The 18,393-nt window shown below is 43.4% G+C and overlaps 1 protein-coding gene across 1 annotated transcript; it reads left to right on the forward strand.

The window, feature by feature from the left end:
• Positions 1 to 1,342: 1,342 nt before the first annotated feature.
• On the forward strand, positions 1,343 to 18,386 carry TMCO1 (transmembrane and coiled-coil domains 1; the record flags this gene model as incomplete). The annotated part of the gene is made up of 6 exons (XM_009699020.1): positions 1,343 to 1,462; positions 4,911 to 4,970; positions 8,564 to 8,610; positions 9,225 to 9,292; positions 12,880 to 13,024; positions 18,306 to 18,386. Coding segments are annotated over 6 exons (521 nt in total), but the record flags the coding sequence as incomplete, so codon positions are not given.
• Between the last annotated feature and the right edge of the window lie 7 nt (positions 18,387 to 18,393).

Genomic DNA, 18,393 nt, shown 5'->3' on the forward strand with positions numbered 1-18,393 from the left:
TGCTGCTCCTCGCCCGTGCCGCGTCGCCTCTGAGCGCTGGGAGGGAGCAGGTTAAAGGGCGGGATTGGGGTCTTTAGGGAGGGTAGGCGGAATGGAAGGGAGAGCGTGTGTCGGAGGAAGAGTAGGGCAGTGAGGGTGTGAAACGAGGTTCAGTTACTTAGGGCCACCTGAGGCCTCGTGCTTGGGAGGCCGGTATAGGTACCCCAGAGAGCAGCAGTGCATAACTCTTGACAAAACTGAGCTATGATACAAAGCGGTGGGGATTGGGTTTGTTTCCTCTAGAAGGAGGAAGACTATGGGAGGATGAGCTAACAGTTCTCAGTGTGCCTGAAACGGAACACTAGTGGTTTTCTGTAGCTATTGTAGGAAGGATGTGAAGAAATTGCCCTCGCTTGTCATGATGGTGACTTAGACTGCTTGAAAAGGCTTTTTAAATGGTAGAGTGTTGAAATAGGTGCAGCTTTTTAAGGATAGGTTGGATAGATACCTTTTGGGGTAGTCAAAGGCAGAGGCTGCTTTCTCTTCCTGGCACTGAGCTATATCCCCAAATTTCCTTAATCCCAGAGCTGCCAGACACCATCTTTGGGAATTTGAAGGCAAGGGGAGTCCCAGGTGGAATATGATCCATGCTTTTTAGGGGCCCTGCTGCATTGCCTTTGGGGTTAGGTGGTGCACACAGCCGTTGCCTTTCACAGCACAAAGCTATGTTGACCTCAGAAGCGTCTACAGGGTTCCCTTCTCTGCAGCTGGTGATCCCTGGGACACAGCAGCACAGCCCTGCTGTCAAACTAAAGCCAAAAAAAAAAAAAGCCAAAAGCTTTTTGTTGGACCTCAAATTAAACTGTTCACAAACCACTGATTCTGCGCTTGTGGCACAACTGGTTTTGATCATGTGTGAGTGCAAGGATTTAAACTGGAGAATCTCTTGAGGTCTCTTCTAGCCTAATATCTCTATTTGGCTTTTCAAAATGTGATACTACTAATGGGCATGTCCTGGTTGGAGCGGGAATTATTCCTCAGGCTTTAATTAGGTGCTGTGCATAACATGGAGATGTTTATTGCCTTAATCAGCTCCTGGTTTTAAGGTGAGCAACAGGTGGTAAATATCAGTATGAAGGAACTGAATGAGTCCAGCAAAACAGCAGTACTCAGTAAGATAGCTGGTAACTTCTAGAGATGATTATTTTATAGGCACCATTGCTACATGGAACTTGGGAAGGAAAGTGATGATACACCTTGCTGGTGCTTTGTGGTACCTTTGCCGTATTATAATGAGGCTTTGTAGACGTGATGTGTATTTTTTGCATATGTATTTGCTAACTTGTATCTCTATTATTGCAAGAGGTATTTACTTATCTAGTTACTTGCCGAGTATTTGTTTCAGGTATAACTTGGGTGCTGGTATACCGAACAGACAAATACAAGAGATTAAAGGCTGAAGTGGAAAAACAGAGCAAGAAATGTAAGTATTCTTCAGACATTAGAGAACATGTCTTGCTGTTCCTGTTACATCATTCTTTAGCAGATGTCAAAATGAATAGAGTCTATGCTCTGAGAAATTCAAGGGAGAAAACTTTCTTCAGTTTGGATTTCGTCAGAGCCTGATTTTACAAGTTACATAAATCTGTACTGAGGAGACTTATTTCTACCCTTATTTCTTGTCTTTTGCTGGAGGGAAGGTTAGTACAAAGGCCTGTTGCATTGTCTGAATTGCCCCTCCTCTTAATGGAGGACAAGAGGGAATAAGAGATCACTATTGGCATCTTTTTTTCTGAGCATGAGTAGCCAATGTCTGTATATGTAGATTCCCTTAGATGCCTGACATAAATTATAAGATACAGTTTCTGCTTTTCAAGGGCAGTGGAGGATTTGAGATCTGTAGTAAGAAAGAGCTAGGGTTGAATAATGAGTACCAAGAGAGGAAAGCATTATATGTAAAGATTAAAAGTGATGATTACTGGTGAGGGATGAATAAAGACATAGAAAGGTCTGAGCTATCAGCTCCTATAAAAATAAATTATACTAGTGTAAACTGGAAACAAATAGAATTGATTAGGAAAAAAAGTCCCAGGTTACTTCTGTAGAGAGGAGATGTGAGAGGCCTGGGAGGGGTTGAACAAAGGATGAGAGAGGAAGGGAAAAGGGAGTTGAGGGTGAGCAGTCAGTAGATATGCATCGGATGTTAAGAGGAATAGTAAACAGGACGGTCTGAGCATGGAGTGTTTCAATGGACCTGCCTGTTGCAGAAGTCAAGGAGCAGAGGAGGAATTCAGCTGACCTTTCGAACTCAACCGTATGTACCCTGCACAACTTGCAGCAGTAAGAGACAGCGCGCAGCAACTGAGGCCAAACCTGGGCTGGTTTTACCTTAAAAATATTTCACCATGATGTCAGTACTCGTAGTGCACGAGAGAGCAATATTATCAAAGCATGCCCTTTCCAATCTAGCTTATTCCAACCTTCCCCTGGGCAAAATAAACTGAAGAGTTGAAGTATAATCATGCTTGTGTCACAGCTCCTAAATTAGAGGCTTTTGTCATCACAGCAGTATCAGATGGGGATTGCATCTCTGCCTGCCTCACTTTAATCCCGCTTGGCTGACAAAAATGTGTAGGGTAGAACTAGCCCCACAAGAGCAAGTTAGAGAAGTAGTTGAAACCTAGCTGAAAACTTGGAGTTAATGTCCTAGTGTGTTTGTGCTGTGGAACTCTGAAAGCATAATCTCTGGGGCTTAATGACTGCTGTAAGAATTTAATGCTGTTTGTTTTTATAGCTCTCCTGGTATGTAGGCTATAATCTGTGAAGGGCAAGATGTGAGGTTCATGCATCTCAATTAGTTTCTAACCTCCTTGTTTGATTTCCTCACCCCCAACAAAAAAAAGGAAAACCAAATAAGGAGTCACTAAAAATTCAGCTCTGCTTTTTTTTTTTATCCTGTGCTAAGGACAGCTGGCTGACCTGATGGCTTACAGACAACTTGCAAAGTAGACCCCTTGAGCCACACCTTTCAACTGTTATCTAGCAGATCTGAAACAGGAAAAAACACATTTGAGATCTTTAAGCTGTCCCATGAGAATCCTAGCAATCCTTTGGATTTGCAAAAACAAATGGGCCAAGTAGTGTACTTGAGCAGACAGTGATACTCACAGTCCTTAGTTTCATCTCTTCCTGTCCCCTCCTTTCTATGGAGAGGCACAGTATTGTCTGAGACTGCTGCAGAGATTATAGTAAGTGTTGTGGGGTAAATGTAGTCGTAAATTTGCAAGGTTGAAGGCTATCTCTAGAATTGCTGCTGTGTTGTCATGTATGTTCCCAGGGGCAGGCTTGGGAGACTGCCTGACAGTTAATTTGTTCTGCTGAAACCATAAGGGAATTAGGGCTATGAAATTCCCCAGGGTTGGCTTAAGGCTTAATAGCACTGTCTAGAGTGAATCTGGGGTCTAGAGGAGCCCTCTTATTAGAGCTGGGAGCAATAGGTAGGCCTGAAAAGAGTCAAAGTGTTCTCCAGTTGGGTTTAGAGTTGGGAGTCTTGGGATTATAGGGACTAGGGTTGGGATGGACTGATCGGGATCCCTCAGCTGGATTTGGCATAAGGAAGGTTATGGAGAGAGCGTTCTGTGAGCACTGTGTGTGTTGTGTCATCTGGCACCTCTCTCCAGCATTCCCTCTGAGCAGATTTCCCTGGTTTTTGCTCTTGTGCTAGCCTGCCAATCAGAGATACGCTTGTTCTTTGGAAAAAACAATTGTGTCTTACCACATTACTATAGAAGAGATGATATTTAGGTATCTTGTCTGGACTAGCATGGTTTTCTTAGCCGTTGTGACTGACTCACATATCGCAGGCATTTCGGAAGGCAGAACTATAAATCCTTGTGTGACTTGGAAAGCTGGCTGTCTTTATTTCACCGATGCTTTGAAATCGAGGTTAGAAGATCTGTGCTGAGCTATTACTTCATATGGGAGAAGAGTCCTAATGCTCAGGTCCCTAAGCTGATTCTGTGAGCTAACAAGGAGCCAAGTATGTTCATTGGTAGAATAGATATCACACAGATACATAGAGTTTAGAGTAAAAAAGGGCTGCTATCTGTTGTTAAACCATAGTCATGCGTTATCATCCTCACTTCTTGTATTGCTCTTGTTATAGGTCTTAAATTAAAATATCTCTTAGTTCCTGAGAAAGCTCTCTTTGCTGTCAGCAGAAGAGTGTTAGCAGAAGAGCAGCCCATTTACTGTGTTATAAGTTCACTGTGCTGGCTTTATGTTAGCCTTTTTTGCTGCAGTGGTGGTAGTTTTTTGCAGATGCTTGGTGAGTGTCTAATTTGGGGCGTTAGTAACTTTGAGCTCAGGCTCCTACTTTAAAATATTGGAAATGCTTCAGTACTAATTAATTGAAGAATGGAGAGGCTGTAGCCGACTGCTTGGACAGCATTTCCACTGAGAATGCCTGCCTGTGAAGAAGGGATGTACGAGAACACAGCCTTTCCTGTATTCTGCTTCCCACTGCAGATAATCGGGAGTAGAGTTTGCCACAAAGCTCTTTTCATTACACTTGCTGAATCAAAAGTACTGTCTAGTACTAATGACAAATCAGCAAGGGTCACTTGAGCCAAAATTGTCCCCAGACTGCTCAGTTAACAATGTAATGGGCTCTTGACAGAGTTTAAAATTAACCCTTTAGATATTCTGATATCTCATCCAGGGTTTTGAATTTTTTATTTAATTATTTTTAAGTGCTTGGTGGAGTCAGCCTCGGTGGTTTATACCTTGTTGATTCTGAACATGTTCTTAGTCATACCTAGCTTCGTTTTGTGTCCCTGTTCTCTAAAGGAATAAAACGCTTTGGTATGTGGAAAAGGTGTGGTGATATCCCTATGCAGAAATGATGGAATATCTTTCTTTTCACTTGGCAGTGGAAAAGAAGAAGGAAACAATAACGGAATCAGCAGGCCGACAGCAGAAAAAGAAAATAGGTAAGACTGGGAGAGTAGTGCGGTGCCCCAAGAATGGGTGAAAGTTGAGAAACTTACGGAAGTGATTATCCTTTCCTTCCTTTCAAAACTATTTCTTTAAAGTGATACTGGAGCTCATTCTTGGCCTGATGACTGGAATATGAACACTTCTGCCTTACTCTTCCAAGGCAGGAGACATCTAGCCTCCTGATGGTTTTAGTCAAATGCAGAGAAGGGCAGCATCAGTGAGAGGAGCAGTGCTTCTTGCTGAACTGATTGCCTTTCTCTCCAGTTTGAGCCTTTATATCCATGACTCTGATTGTTATTAACTTCTGTCGTCAAAGCTCTTTGCTGCAATGCACTGTCAGCTTGCAACAGCTGTGTGTCTGTATATTTGTGGGTTTTTGGATCTTTCATTTTTTTTCCCTCATTTGAACACTTCAGAGCTGAAGGTGTTTGCATGTTAACTGTAACTGCATTTAGATTTATTTAAAGTTTGATAAATTAATTTTGCTCAATTTTGGGTAGTGATGTTATTTTTCCATTCTTTTTCATTGTCAATAAGCTTAAGTCTTTCTGGGTAAAGGTAACTTCTTAAAGTACTGAATATGCAAGAACAACGTGGTAGATGTTTAATGGACGTGAGCTTTAGAAAATTCTGTTGTCTGCAGGGCTCTAAAGAAAAACGTGCAGCAAAGCTCAGTTAAATTATTATATAAATCGTGGCAGGAACACTTCTGAGAGCTCCTGGGAGTTGGTTTCCTCATTCCTCTGTAACACCAGGTAGCTGGATTAGTCATTTGATCTGTACAAAGCTTGGGAATAGTTATAAACATATCTTCAAACAGTTCTTCCTAGGTATAAAACCTGTTATCGTTAGATTCCTGAAGGGTCAGGAGCCAAAATTCTTCCTCTTATGCATTTTCAGTTCTTAATCTTGAATAATGCCTGCATGTGGTGAGTACTACTTGATGGATAAGCAACTTTTTAGTGTTACATGCTGTAGTTACATATGGTCATTTTTGAATGTGTGATAGTGACTTTTTGTTTGCAGGGCACCATCCAAGCTGTGTTCCTAGCAGAGAATATTTTACTTGTGCTTGGACTAAACTAATAAACAGTAGAATCTAAGGAATTCAGATGCTCCACAATTTTTTTATACACTGAAATAATCTTGTTTTGCAAATGAAAAACAAAGCACAAAGGGACTAAGAAGAGAGCTTAGGAAATGACCACTGATTTTGTTTGCTGTGGTGCTTGCTGGCCAAGCCTAAGATACTGAGACGAATATTTTTTTGCAAGTGCTGTATAACTTCAGTGTCTCGTTTGTTTTCAGGCGAAGCTGAATTCTTAGTGTTTCTGAAAAATCAGGCTCTAAATGTCAAGCTGGACATCCAGAAAATGACTCACAGCTGTTAGCTGTTTTTGAAATCTCTGATCCCAGTAACTTACTGGATGTCACGTTCTGCAAGGCATAGCACATCCATTTGTTGTAACAGCAAATTTACTTGTGCTGAAGTTCCTTTAAATTCTACCATTCTAGTTTTTTTTAAAAAAAAAAGACTTTACAGTAAGACACAGCCATGGTGCAGACCTGCCTCAGTTGCCATCTGTTCTGGGCACAGAATAAGGCAGGAGGGGTGTGTATGGTATTACTTGGTTGCGTAAGGGATGAATCATGCATATGCACAAGGAGGTAGGGTGAAAGTTGCATGGGAGGGCTTAATTTGGGGTTTCCTATATCAAAATTTTTAAGTGTAAGGTGAACCGACTTCAGTCACATTGTGTCTAAATCACCTTTCACACTCCTGGAGCAGGACACCTTTAATATCATGGGGCAACCTTCTGTCATTTCAGTTTAAGGAGTGTGTTTGTTAGCTTAAACTTTGCTACTGCTTTCTGTGTCCTTGTGCCCCTAGAAGAAAAGACAGTGATGTTCCCAGGAGTCCACATCAGTGCTGGGTAGACAACGAAACAAAAACAAATGGAAAAACAAAAAAACCCCCAATGCTGGCAAATGAGATCATTGCTGTATCCCTGCATCTTCATGGTTTGTGTTCCGGTCAGCAGCATAAGAAGATTTTGGACTCCAAGGTGCTGCTTGTTGACCTAGTCCTCTTTCTCAGTCCTCTACCCAGCTGTATAGCAAAGTACTTAAAGGCTGCTTATGTATCACATGGGTAGGAGTATACCATTTATGTAAGGTGGTAGGACACCCGGAGCCTGTGTTGAATTTGTAGAAATGGATGAGAAACAGGTCAGATATATTGGGGGATCAGGGCTGTATTCTTTATCCCTATGTAACCTTTAGCCCATCTAAATAGATGGTTAGTTATGTAGCAGAGGGAAAAAACAAGTATTTGTGCCAAATGTGATTCTTGAAGAGCTGGCCTGTGGTTGCTGAAATGTCCCAGAACAAAACTCTCCACCTGAGTCAGGAAGCAGGTGTCTGGAAAGTTCCTGCCAGAGTGGATGGTTTGTAGTTAGGAGCAATTGAAAATGGCAATGAGGATTTTAAGAAATTGGATAGGGGTGTTGCTATTGCTTTTCATAACGCTTACTGTGAGTCCCTGTATTTAGCAGAGGCTTGGAAGATAACTGTTGAGCTTCTGTGCTGTGGGCTTCTTGTACTGAAACTTCAGCAGAGATCTGCTGACAACTTGCATGCTGGATAGACCTTGACAGTCCTTCTGCATCCCCCCTCTCTTTACTCACACTGTTCTTTGGATATTTCTTCATCGTACACATCCTTACTTCAGCTAAGTGTTGCTTCCAAGCCCTGGCTGCCCCTCTGGATCCTTGGTCTGAGAGGAGCACAGTGGACAGGCGATGATGGGGATGTGGGACAAGAAAGGTGGCAGGTGATGGATAATGTTCAAGGCCAGAGCAGTCTTCTGAGAGGACATTTTCCATGCCCCTCATTGGAAAGCAGGGCAAATTTGAAGTTTGTGGTGACTTAAGGACAGACTAAATTTCCGAAGTAGTATTTTTAAAGTGTTCTCTGCAAAGCATAGTAATACGCACGTTACTGAAATTCACGTAGAAAGTAACTTTCCTCTTTAGAGAATCTTCTGGGTGTGACAAGGGTCTGGAATTTATTACTAAGACCAGCAGGATATTAGCATTGCTGAGGTGCGGCTCCAGGCTCTGTGTGCAGTTTGGGAGTCCCTCCTGACACCACCAAAATGAAATCCTTTCTTGTATGATGTATTTATAATGGTGAACCTGGTGTGCAGTAAATTGAGACTGCTCACTTTCGGAAGTGTGATATAGAGGCACTGTCTCTGTTTTCTGGCAACATTGTTCATGCTACTGTGTTAGTTGGTTGAGCTAGCAAATTTGACATTCTGTGCCTTTCTTTCAAAAGTGCTGAATGTGTGATTCTAGCCTCCTCCTCTTTTGCGCCTGCTTTGCTGCATGTTGCTGTGGTGGAGAAGCAGTTGGCTACGCACAGTTTTTCACTTTCTACTGTCGGGCATAGACAGCTGGAGTTGGTTTTGGAAGCGTTATTTGTTTGGAGAGCCAAGAAGGTTAAGTCTTCCTGGAAATGAAAACACTCTGGTTTCTAGGTTGGTATAACTGATTATAACCATTGTTGTTTTTTCTCTTTCCAGAGAGACAAGAAGAGAAGCTGAAGAATAACAACAGGGATTTGTCAATGGTAAGAAAATCAAAGCCAGTTCCCAGCTGCTGAAGAGCTCAATCAGCTTTCCAACAGAAAGACTTTGTTTAATTGTCAGACTTAGCAGCTTTTCCTCCTGAAAGGTCCTTCTGGATTATCTCTAATAGCTACAGATTTTAGTATGAGCCACAGAGTTCTCCAGCAGTTACTGCCTCATCTCACACCCAGCCTTAGCTATTTTCGTCTTTATAAGTCTCCATGATATTTTCAAAGTAGAATTAATTTGTCTGACTTCCTCTTGTGTGTTCTATCTTCGTAATGATCCCCTGCTGATTGGTTGTATAGTCTTAAGGAAAAGAAGCAACCTGTGGAAGGTAACTGAACAATTCCTGAGCACTTTTTTTTTTTTTTCTTCCCCCTGAAGCAGCTTTTCAAATCAGTAGTCCACTCTGTGGCTGCTTTTATACCCAGCTGTTGACCAAACTTCCCTTTGGGAGTTCTCCAGTCACTTTTACAATTCCTCTGTCCTTCTGGCTCATCTTTTTTTCCTTCTACATTTCATTGGTGCTGTATAAAGCCTATTCTTAAGGGTGTGAGCTCATAATTGCTCAGTGTAGGCCTATTTTGGTTATCTCTGACCTTTCTGCTTGCAGGTTCGGATGAAATCCATGTTTGCCATTGGCTTCTGCTTCACTGCCTTGATGGGAATGTTTAACTCCATGTAAGTATCACCTTTCTGGATTTTTCTTAAATTTTCATGATGAATATATTCACCACCTTCCCTCTATCACTTGAAGTGTTACAGTGACAGAGTCCATCCAAGAACCATAAGTAATCTGTATAAAATGGATCAATATTTCATATGAAGATGTGGTTGTCTCGTCATCATGCACGTCCTGCTCAAGAGGGAGCACTGCATGCTGAGTGCAATCAGATTGAACAAATTGCATTCAATCTGGACACAACTCTTAACATCCTTTCTGTGTGGGAACATCTTGATTAGGGCAAGTTTGGTAGATGTCAGGTAAACGGCTACAGTCTTCAGCTGCTTTGGCTTTGCTGTAATAGTGTGACCAAAGAATACTCTCACAAGCCAAACTAAGTCAGCTCCCTTGCCCTTAGAAATGAGCTGTAATTGCAGAGTTCGTTGTTGCCCTACTTAAGGTGATCGGAGTTAAGATACCAACAGGTCCAGGCATGGGCTCTAATCTTCCTCTGCTTTAAAAATGACCTAGGATGGGTCTAGTTGTGTGTGTGTGGGGGGGAAAACTAAACTGGTTGCGTGGCTATAGACAGCTTTGCTTCAGATATGCAAAACTGAAAGCCTGTACTTGGACTTTTAAAACTTGATTCAGTCTTGAAACGTGAACTTCCCATTGGCTGTTAAACATGAAGATGATGTGAATATGGTTAATATAACCTTTGGGAGGCTGCTTAATATCTGGGCAATATACTTGTCCTGCAAACAGAAACTTATGTTCTTCACCACCAAAACCTTTGGCCTTTGTGCTGGCAGTCCCCAGGATACACTCAATTGTCATTTTACTGCAGATCTGTGGGTGGATAAATTCCAAACAGGGGGGAACATAATAACAGAAGTGCCACTGTGTAGACTATTTATTCAGATTAGTCAGACTTCAGCATCTAGCATTCTCTGGAATGCTGTGAAACTCAGCAGAGGAACACAGCACTAAAGGACTTTAAAATTTGGGTACGGTCTTGAGTCATTGATGTTTCATTTCATTGCAGCCCTGAGCAGGGATGGAGGTGCATTGAGTCATGTGCCCAGCAACATAGCATCTGTGGGGGATTTATAGTGCTGCACCTGAGGCCTTCAAGTGCTTGCTTAGCTATTTGGGTGCAATACAAACACTGCCACCACCTCTGCCCCTGAAACAAACTGAAAAACAAACTAAAAAAACTCCACCCTACTCTGCCTGCTTTTCCTAGAGTGGGAAGAGGCAGTTCAGAGTATGCTATGACTGCCAAGTGTTACAGGACTAAAAGTTCCTTAAGAGCTTTAGGAAGGAATTGATTTTGGCTAAATCCCATGTGGCTCCTCCCTTCATAGATATTAACCTAAATAATCCATTTATTGGTTTCTTCTCCTTTAAGACCACCAAATTTATTTGTCTTGTTCCTTTTTTGAGGATTTCTGCCCACAGAGACCATGCTACTAGACACAGAGCTGACGTGAAGATTTTGGGCATACCTTTCTTCTAACTGTCTCTTTCTTTAGAAGGAACCTGAACATGAACAGAAGGAGTATCCAGAGAGCTCACTGATTGTTCAAATTGAAATGGCTTTCCTGCTAATAGCTGAGGCTATTAAATTAAAACCTAAAGATCTGGCTGGCTCTTGGGGCTAGATAGTTAAATTTTTGCTCCTGGTCTTGGTACAAGGTAGCTAGTGCATTTGTACCTGAGTGGCAGCTTTGGTGGGTTGTATCTGCACTGTCTGAAACTGATAAAATGGTTTGATAGAGCTGGTTCTCACTTACATAGTGTCATTCTCTTGACATAGCATAAAGAGCAGCTGCTTGTCTCAGGAGGAGAGTACTTCAGTTATGAATTTGGGAGGCTCTTAGGCTCCGTCTGGCAAGCTGCTGCTGCCAGGTCATCTGTGGAGGTGCTGTGGATGTGAAATGAAGAGGAGGAAAAGGGTGGCTGACACCTGCAGTGGCTGTAGCCTCATTTGCTTGCATTCCCTGTTCTTTAATGATTTCATTGCTCTGGGGGACAAAAGGAGCAGGAGTTGCATGGAAGTAGCATGATGTGCTACCCTTTGGACAAGTACTATGCAGACGTTGCTACTCTGTGGCTGGGCACGTCACCTTTGCCAAGTGCCAGCTTAGCCAAAATGGAGATTACTGTGATGACTGGCTCTCTTTCTTAGAGTGTCAGTAGTAACGGGGCAGCAGGGTGGATCCTGCTGGAAGGATATGTGTCAAGAAGGCTGGTTTAAACCCAAAGAGCAGAATGCTGTGCTGAATATGAGCAGCTGTATGACTGTTGTGGCTTAAAAGGTATGCTAGGGCAGAGAGATCTGTAGCGGTGGTGGCCTTCAAGCAGATGGGATTTCTCCTGGGAGAGAAATTAGCTTCTGTGTGTCTCATTCTTTCTCGTCAGAAACTTTTTTTTAATGCAGTCAATTCTCTGTCATACTCTAGGAGTTGAGCATTTCAGTACCCCTTCATAACTGTGAAAACCTGCTGGAATTAAAAGCAGGTACCTCAGGATGCTACTGCTGAAGTACTTGTCACTCTCACAGCAAACAGAATTTTAAGCCACTGGGGGATGTTACAGGGAGATAAACATCCGTTCCTAGCTCTTTTGCCAAACTGGCTGTGAGATGTAAACAAAGTTGGCATGTGTTTGTGCTGTAGCTGTGTGAATGCATCTCCACAGGAAAGAAGGCTCATTTAGGATCTCTTGAAACAAGAAACACCTGTTAGAAAATCAGCACACGCAGAGAAAATAACATCCAAATATGCACATGCTGATGAGGCATCATACACACTTACTTCAAAAGATTGGGTTGACTGTCTGGATTGGGAGAAATCTTTGCGAACGGGCCAGAATTCACACTCTGCGTGATGCTCTGGAATGTGGACCTGGAGGAGTTCCAGGAGCAGAACGAACTGCTTGGAATATGCGATATCATCCTGCCTCTGCACTGCCTTTGTCTTCAGAGCTAAGGAAGAGAAGACTGTTGGTTTTAAAGCACTCTGATGGCTCTCATCCTTCTCAGTACAAGAAGGATGCATAACTGTTCTAAGAAAGGAAAAGGTGTCTTTTGGTTTATGCTTTGCCTGAAAAAAAAAAATAATTCTTTTGCTTAAAGCAAAGAGTCCATCTTCCTACAGTAACTGCAATACAGCAGGGTGATAGTCATCCATCTGTTAGTCAAGTGCTGACTGTGTTCTGGGAAGTGACTTGCTAAATTTTACTTTTAAATAAAATACATCGGTAAACTGCATAACCCCAACCAAGATTTTATGAACCAACAGCTTGTCACTTGATTAAGTAATCAATTAAATCACTATGAAACACTTTGACTGTGGCAAAACTGTTACTGAGGGAAGCCTGCTTGCCCTGTGGATGATTGGGTGTGGAGGGCTTTGCGAGAGGTGTATTCAGCTGCCTTGATGTAGTGTATATAGAGGTGGGCTCGAGAAGGCAGCATGGCTTTTTAGCCTTCCATGTGTCTTATTTGCTCTGATGACCTGTTGAAGATGCTCACCTGTTTTTTCTACAGCCAAAGACTCTCTTACTGTCCTCAGTTGTGATCCAGTGCTCTCTCTTCCAGATTTGATGGCCGAGTGGTAGCAAAGCTTCCGTTTATCCCTCTTTCGTACATCCAAGGTCTCTCCCACCGCAACCTTCTGGGTGAGGATTACACCGACTGCTCGTTCATCTTCCTCTACATTCTCTGCACGATGTCAATCAGACAAGTGAGTACATTGCTGTGTCTCTTACATGCCTGGAGCAGGAAAAGCGCATCTCCATCCATAAAGAGGAGTCTGTTACTGCTGTTCAGTTTTGCTTCTATAATCTTTGATCTGTTTGTGGTTTCTGTGTTTGCCTTCATTCCTATGCTTCATATTCAAAGCAATTCTAGGCTGGGATCATAAAAACAGCCACTATCCTGGCCTGGTGTGGAAGACTTGACCGTAGACTTGCACCAGGACACCAGAACAGAGTTGGCAGAAATGGGTTCCTTCCTTGTGTGTATGTCTGATAACTTTGCGGATTGCCATACGGAGAGATTGTCTCTATCAGAAGCCAATCTAAGTACTGCTTCTTAGTAATTGTGACTTTTACAGTAATATGAGAAGTGTAGGGGAAACTTCCTTGGTGGCTTGAGGTTCTATAAAGGTTCAATCAGTCCTTGGTGGCTTGAAGTTCTATAAAGGTTCTATCAGTAGCTAAAAAAGTGAGGAAAGAGTTAAACCTGTTCTTTTGGGTTGGTCCTTCCTGTTTTTGCTGACTGCCTGATTTATTTTTTTTTTTTTTCCAGGGTCTTCAGAACTTTACCTCTGGTGTCAAGTTTTTCCCAGGGTTAGGGACTAGTCACAGAAAGGGAGTCTGGTGTGATAAGCCAAGATTAGGCTAAACATAACTCTCCAGCAAAGCTGGTTAGTCCCATCTTTTCAAAAGAGAAGCATCAGTGAGGGTGAGGGAGGTGTCTGTTCGGGAAGGTTCACTAGCAGCTTAGATGGCAGAATGGCCAGTGAGGACAAGTAGGCCTTCTCCATGCAACCAGGAGTCTACTTTATTCTCCAAATTTCCCCAGAGAATGCTGGGGATAAGTTAATAGACTCAGGGGGCTGGATGCATGCTGGTGCAACTAGATGCAAATTATCTGCTTTTCTGCATTTATATTTCCTTTTCCTTTATTTCACTTACTGAACTCTTGCTGCTTTTCTCCTTGACCAACTTGTTCCTTTTCCTCCAAGGGTGCCAAGGGACTTAAAGACTTAAAGCACATCAGTAAAGGGAAGTGATGTGTTATGCCAGCTGCTGTCAGAAATCTGGATGAGCTTAATAATAGAGAGTTCCTTTAGTCACAAACTGTATGCTAGTGAATCAATTCTCCATAGCCTTCTGTATTGGGTGTAGTGTGGAAATGGATCTGTGTCTGGTCCTATGCGAAAGCAGATAATGGATTGTAGAATAATTGGTGTTGAAAGTGTAACCTTGAAGTCATCTGGCCCACTCCTCACTCCAAGCAGGGCCAGCTTCAGAGTACCACAAGGCAGGGGCTTCCTCATTCTATTTGCTGCAAGACAAATCTTGTTTCACTTCCCAGTAACTGGAGTAGTGTTTGTGCTTTGAAAGAAATGAGACCTTTTCAGCTCTTAGGATCATCTTCCTGATTTCCTAGGATGCTGTGATCTGATGCTGTTCCTTCAGGCAGTCTTGTCCAGTGCTGCTTTGTGTTACTCACCTGTTAAATGGAAAGTCCCTTCTTTCCAATGTTGCAGGTTATTATATGAAACTAAATAGCAGCATCGGCAAGATTTTTCTGCACCCATTCGGTTGACTGGGGAACTCCCTTGCTGAAAAATCCCCCATGGATTTTTTTTTTGTCCAAAAATATAATTCCTGTGGTTAGTTCTAGTCTTGGGCATTTCCTGATGTTTCTTGTCGTGAAATCAGTAGACGGTATGAACTGAGTGGTGGTCCAGTCTAGTTCTGGGCAGAAAAGCTGAGCTGTTTGCAGTGGGTTAGGCTTTCAAGAGCAGTTCCGAAAGAAAATTGCACTTGGGCTTGAGAGATCATGCTGATGGCCCTGAGGAGGATGGCAGTTACCTTATTGCTTTGGACAAGGCTGGTTTTGCTCTGAAGTGCTAGATTGCAGTCTTCATAGTGCTGCCTTATCTGCATGATCGTGGTTAACTATACCTGCAGTTCTCCAGCTGTTAGGCAGCTCAGTTTCTTCCTCCTTCCTACATGGAGGGAAGGGCAGAGACCAGCCACATTAGTTTGTGCAAAAGCTAGAAGCTGAAGCTGTGATTGCTGGCATCCTGCTCTTGGCTTTATTACTATTTGAAAGAACGTAGGTGATAACAGCGTTAGGAAGAGGACTTTGAAGGGCTGTGGGAGGTCAGGGGAGACGGGAAGAAAGTAATTAAGGTCTTAAAATGGTGCCAAAGACTTGCTTTCAGTGCTTTCAATGACCTTGGAGGTGAAAGCTTTGTGACCCTTTGTGTTTCACTGTGTGCAAAAGGGGAATCTGGTCAGGTCAGCTTCAAAACAGCTGTCAGCCCAAGGGAGGAAAACTGATACGGGAGTTAGTGTCTGGCTTGATGCTGCTGATACAAGAGGAGGAGGAGTGGAGATGTACCAAAAGTAAGGGAACAGGTTGCAAACAGACTAAGGAAACCATATATTCTTCAGTCTTCCCATAGACGCTGGAGCTGCCTGTGAAGGGATCAAAGGCAGGGAAGAGAGATGTCCCTGTGGAGCTCAGAAGTAGAGGAACTTGTGTGTGTGTGGAAAAAACAGTGACCTGGGAGGGAAATGCAGGGGAGTATGTGAGGGTGGGGAGACATAACTGGGAGGTGATTAAACTGACATTAATGGGGTGGGCAGTAGCAGCTTCAGGCATGTGGGGGTGATAAACTCTTCAAACACCGACTGGGAAGCTTGCTGCCTGTGACCTGGCCAGCATCTCCCAAAATAGTCAACTTGCAGTGAGTAACTTCCTCTGCGCTGTTCCCAGCTCTCCCTGGCACGTAAATCCTGTCCCCTAGTTCCTCCTGCCTTCCTGTTTGGAGAGAGGAGGGTTGCTGGGAGAGGCCTTCCAAGGGTCCTTGAGCTGTTGGGTTTCAGCTGGGAAAGTCTGCTGCTGGGCTGGGCGGGAGGCATAATGTCAGGGTTACATCCTCTGTCCTGCCTCCTGTTTCTGAGCTCCCAGCCTTCACCTGTGCTGTTTGTGAAGAGGAATATGCTGCTGTTCATCAGGCATTTGCTGATCTTCACTTCCTTTTCACACACGCCTGAACTGTAGATTAGACTGCTTCTCTCTGAAATGTGTTCCCAGTGGGAAGGGGAGCCAGCAATTATTCCTACTGCCAGGAGTATGCTTTCCCACACAGCATGATCTTGGGGCCGGGAGCCACTTGCTGCCTTGCCTTTGAGGCTCCTTCTGGGTTGGAAGACAAAAGCAGAAGCAGCTCCTGTCCTTCCTGCAGTCATTTGAGGAAAGATCAGAAAAGCTCAGATGGGGAATTTGGATCCTTAAGACTTAAAGTCTTCCTCTCTGCTCCTGAAGGTGATGGTTTTGTTTGTGTTGGAAGTAGACTCTACAGACTTTCTTATGCAACATGGCCCACAGCAGACAGGACAGGTTTCTGCTAGACCTTGCCCCAGCCCTGGTGTTTCCAGCTGTGTAGACGTCAGGATTCTTGTCCAGCAAAACTTGCTTTGCAGTTAGTACAGGAGGCTAGCTGCTTTCCGCAGCAAGGAGGGGACTACTATGGAAGGATAATGCTGGAGAATGATTGTAGTCTTGAATCCACATACAGACAAACCGTCATCTCTCTTCCTCTTGGAGCTGTTCAAGCAGATGGAGTTAACTTCAGCACCACAGTTCTCCTCTCTCTTGATAGGGAGGAGGCAGTGTGCACTTCCTTGCTTCCATGGGTGCTCTGCTGTGTGGGTGAGCCAGTACAGAGCTGGTAGGATGCTGGTCCTGCCCGCTGCTGACTCTGCAGCACCCTCTGGTGTTGCTGAATCTGTCCCTTCGCTGCTTTTGTTTTCTCCTTTCTGTCCATCTCTTGACTAAGGAAGCTCTGAGAAAAGGAACCACACGAAGCAGTCTCCCACAGTTAAATGCTCTCATATATATTAAGTTGCTGAATATCAACCAGTGGCTGATTTATGTAGGCTGTGGACTAAACCTGATGCAATTCCTTTTCAAGTGTTCCTGTCCTTTACTTTGATACTTGGGTGTGCGTTGAAACCTTCCTTTCCATAGTGTCTGCCTGGAATGATTCCCAATTTTTTTTTAATTTAGCTACTGTGGAATTGTGAAGCTCTGTCTGCCTTTTTTTCTTAGTTTGTTCTCCTTCCATCATCAAAAAGTTCAAGAACTCTATGACCTTGCTATCTGACCCATCCTGACAGTTATTTTGGAGAGGACACTCAGGTTTGAAGAGAATCCTCCTTCCTCCTTTTGTTGTCTTGATAGCCAGCACTCAGCTGGTGACATGAGGAGGGGACAGTTGTTTTCTTCTTTCCCTTGCATCAGATGTCCCTGTTCTGCCAGCACTGCATAAGCACCATCTTGAGCTGTAGTTATTTACAGTGAGGAATGAAACTAAGAACTGGTAGCTTTTTGTAGTTGCATTGTTGCAAAATTTAAAAGGAATTTCATAAAAATCAAGGAAAACATTAAGTTTAAATATTCTGCTCTGGGTTTTTTAGCTCGTGTCTGGCTCTGCTGCTTAATTCTTTCCTTGTTTGTTGTTTTCCATTGAAACACCATGCTCAGATGCAGTTGAGGTCATCTCAATAGTCAGTTTTTGGGTTTTGCTACATATGTCCTGTTGCACTGCGTGTCTCCACCGAACCATTGTTCTGTCTGCATCACTAGCATTCATGTTAATTCTGTGCCTAAGCTCCTGACTTAAACTTGGCACGCACTCTGGTTGCCATGTTGCTGACCCAAATTCCAACTGCATTAGGAGAGAGCCTTCCTCGCCAGCTTGCAGACCCTCAGGCTCTGATGGTCACCAACAGTGGTTTCTGGAACTTGTGAAAACTGCTTGTGAGGGCTGCTTTGCGTCTGCCTGTGAGCAGACGTTAGGAACCTGCTCCTGTGTGTGCGTTGCAGTTAAATTGCAAAAATAACTGGTCAGTTGATTTTTAAACCACCCTGTGTGCAAAGACATTAACAAAGTACCTGCCAGCTGACTGTGAGGTGTGTAGTTGGATGTGGAAAAGAACCCTCAACCAAAATGTGGATTTAATGATTAGAAGGCTTTTTTTGAGGTGGGGGAGAGTGGCACAGCTCTAATTATAGCTGTTGTGGATGGTTGTCTGGCTCTGTGCTAAGGTTTTTTTGAATGTATAGGGATAGCCAGACTGGTAAGGCTGTGTAGGTGAGAACCTGAATCTACTGAAACAAGTAGGAGGGTTGTGCTTATAAGCAGAGTTGGGATTTCTTCCTCTGTCTCCCTTGTCATTGTCTGACGCTATCGTGCTCTTCTGTTCTTGTTTTTGCAGAACATCCAGAAGATGCTTGGTCTTGCTCCTTCCCGGGCTGCCACCAAGCAAGCTGGGGGCTTTCTTGGCCCGCCACCTCAGGCAGGGA

This window comes from Cariama cristata, unplaced genomic scaffold (genome assembly GCF_000690535.1).
Source record: "Cariama cristata isolate BGI_N322 unplaced genomic scaffold, ASM69053v1 scaffold34200, whole genome shotgun sequence".
NCBI lineage: Eukaryota > Metazoa > Chordata > Aves > Cariamiformes > Cariamidae > Cariama > Cariama cristata.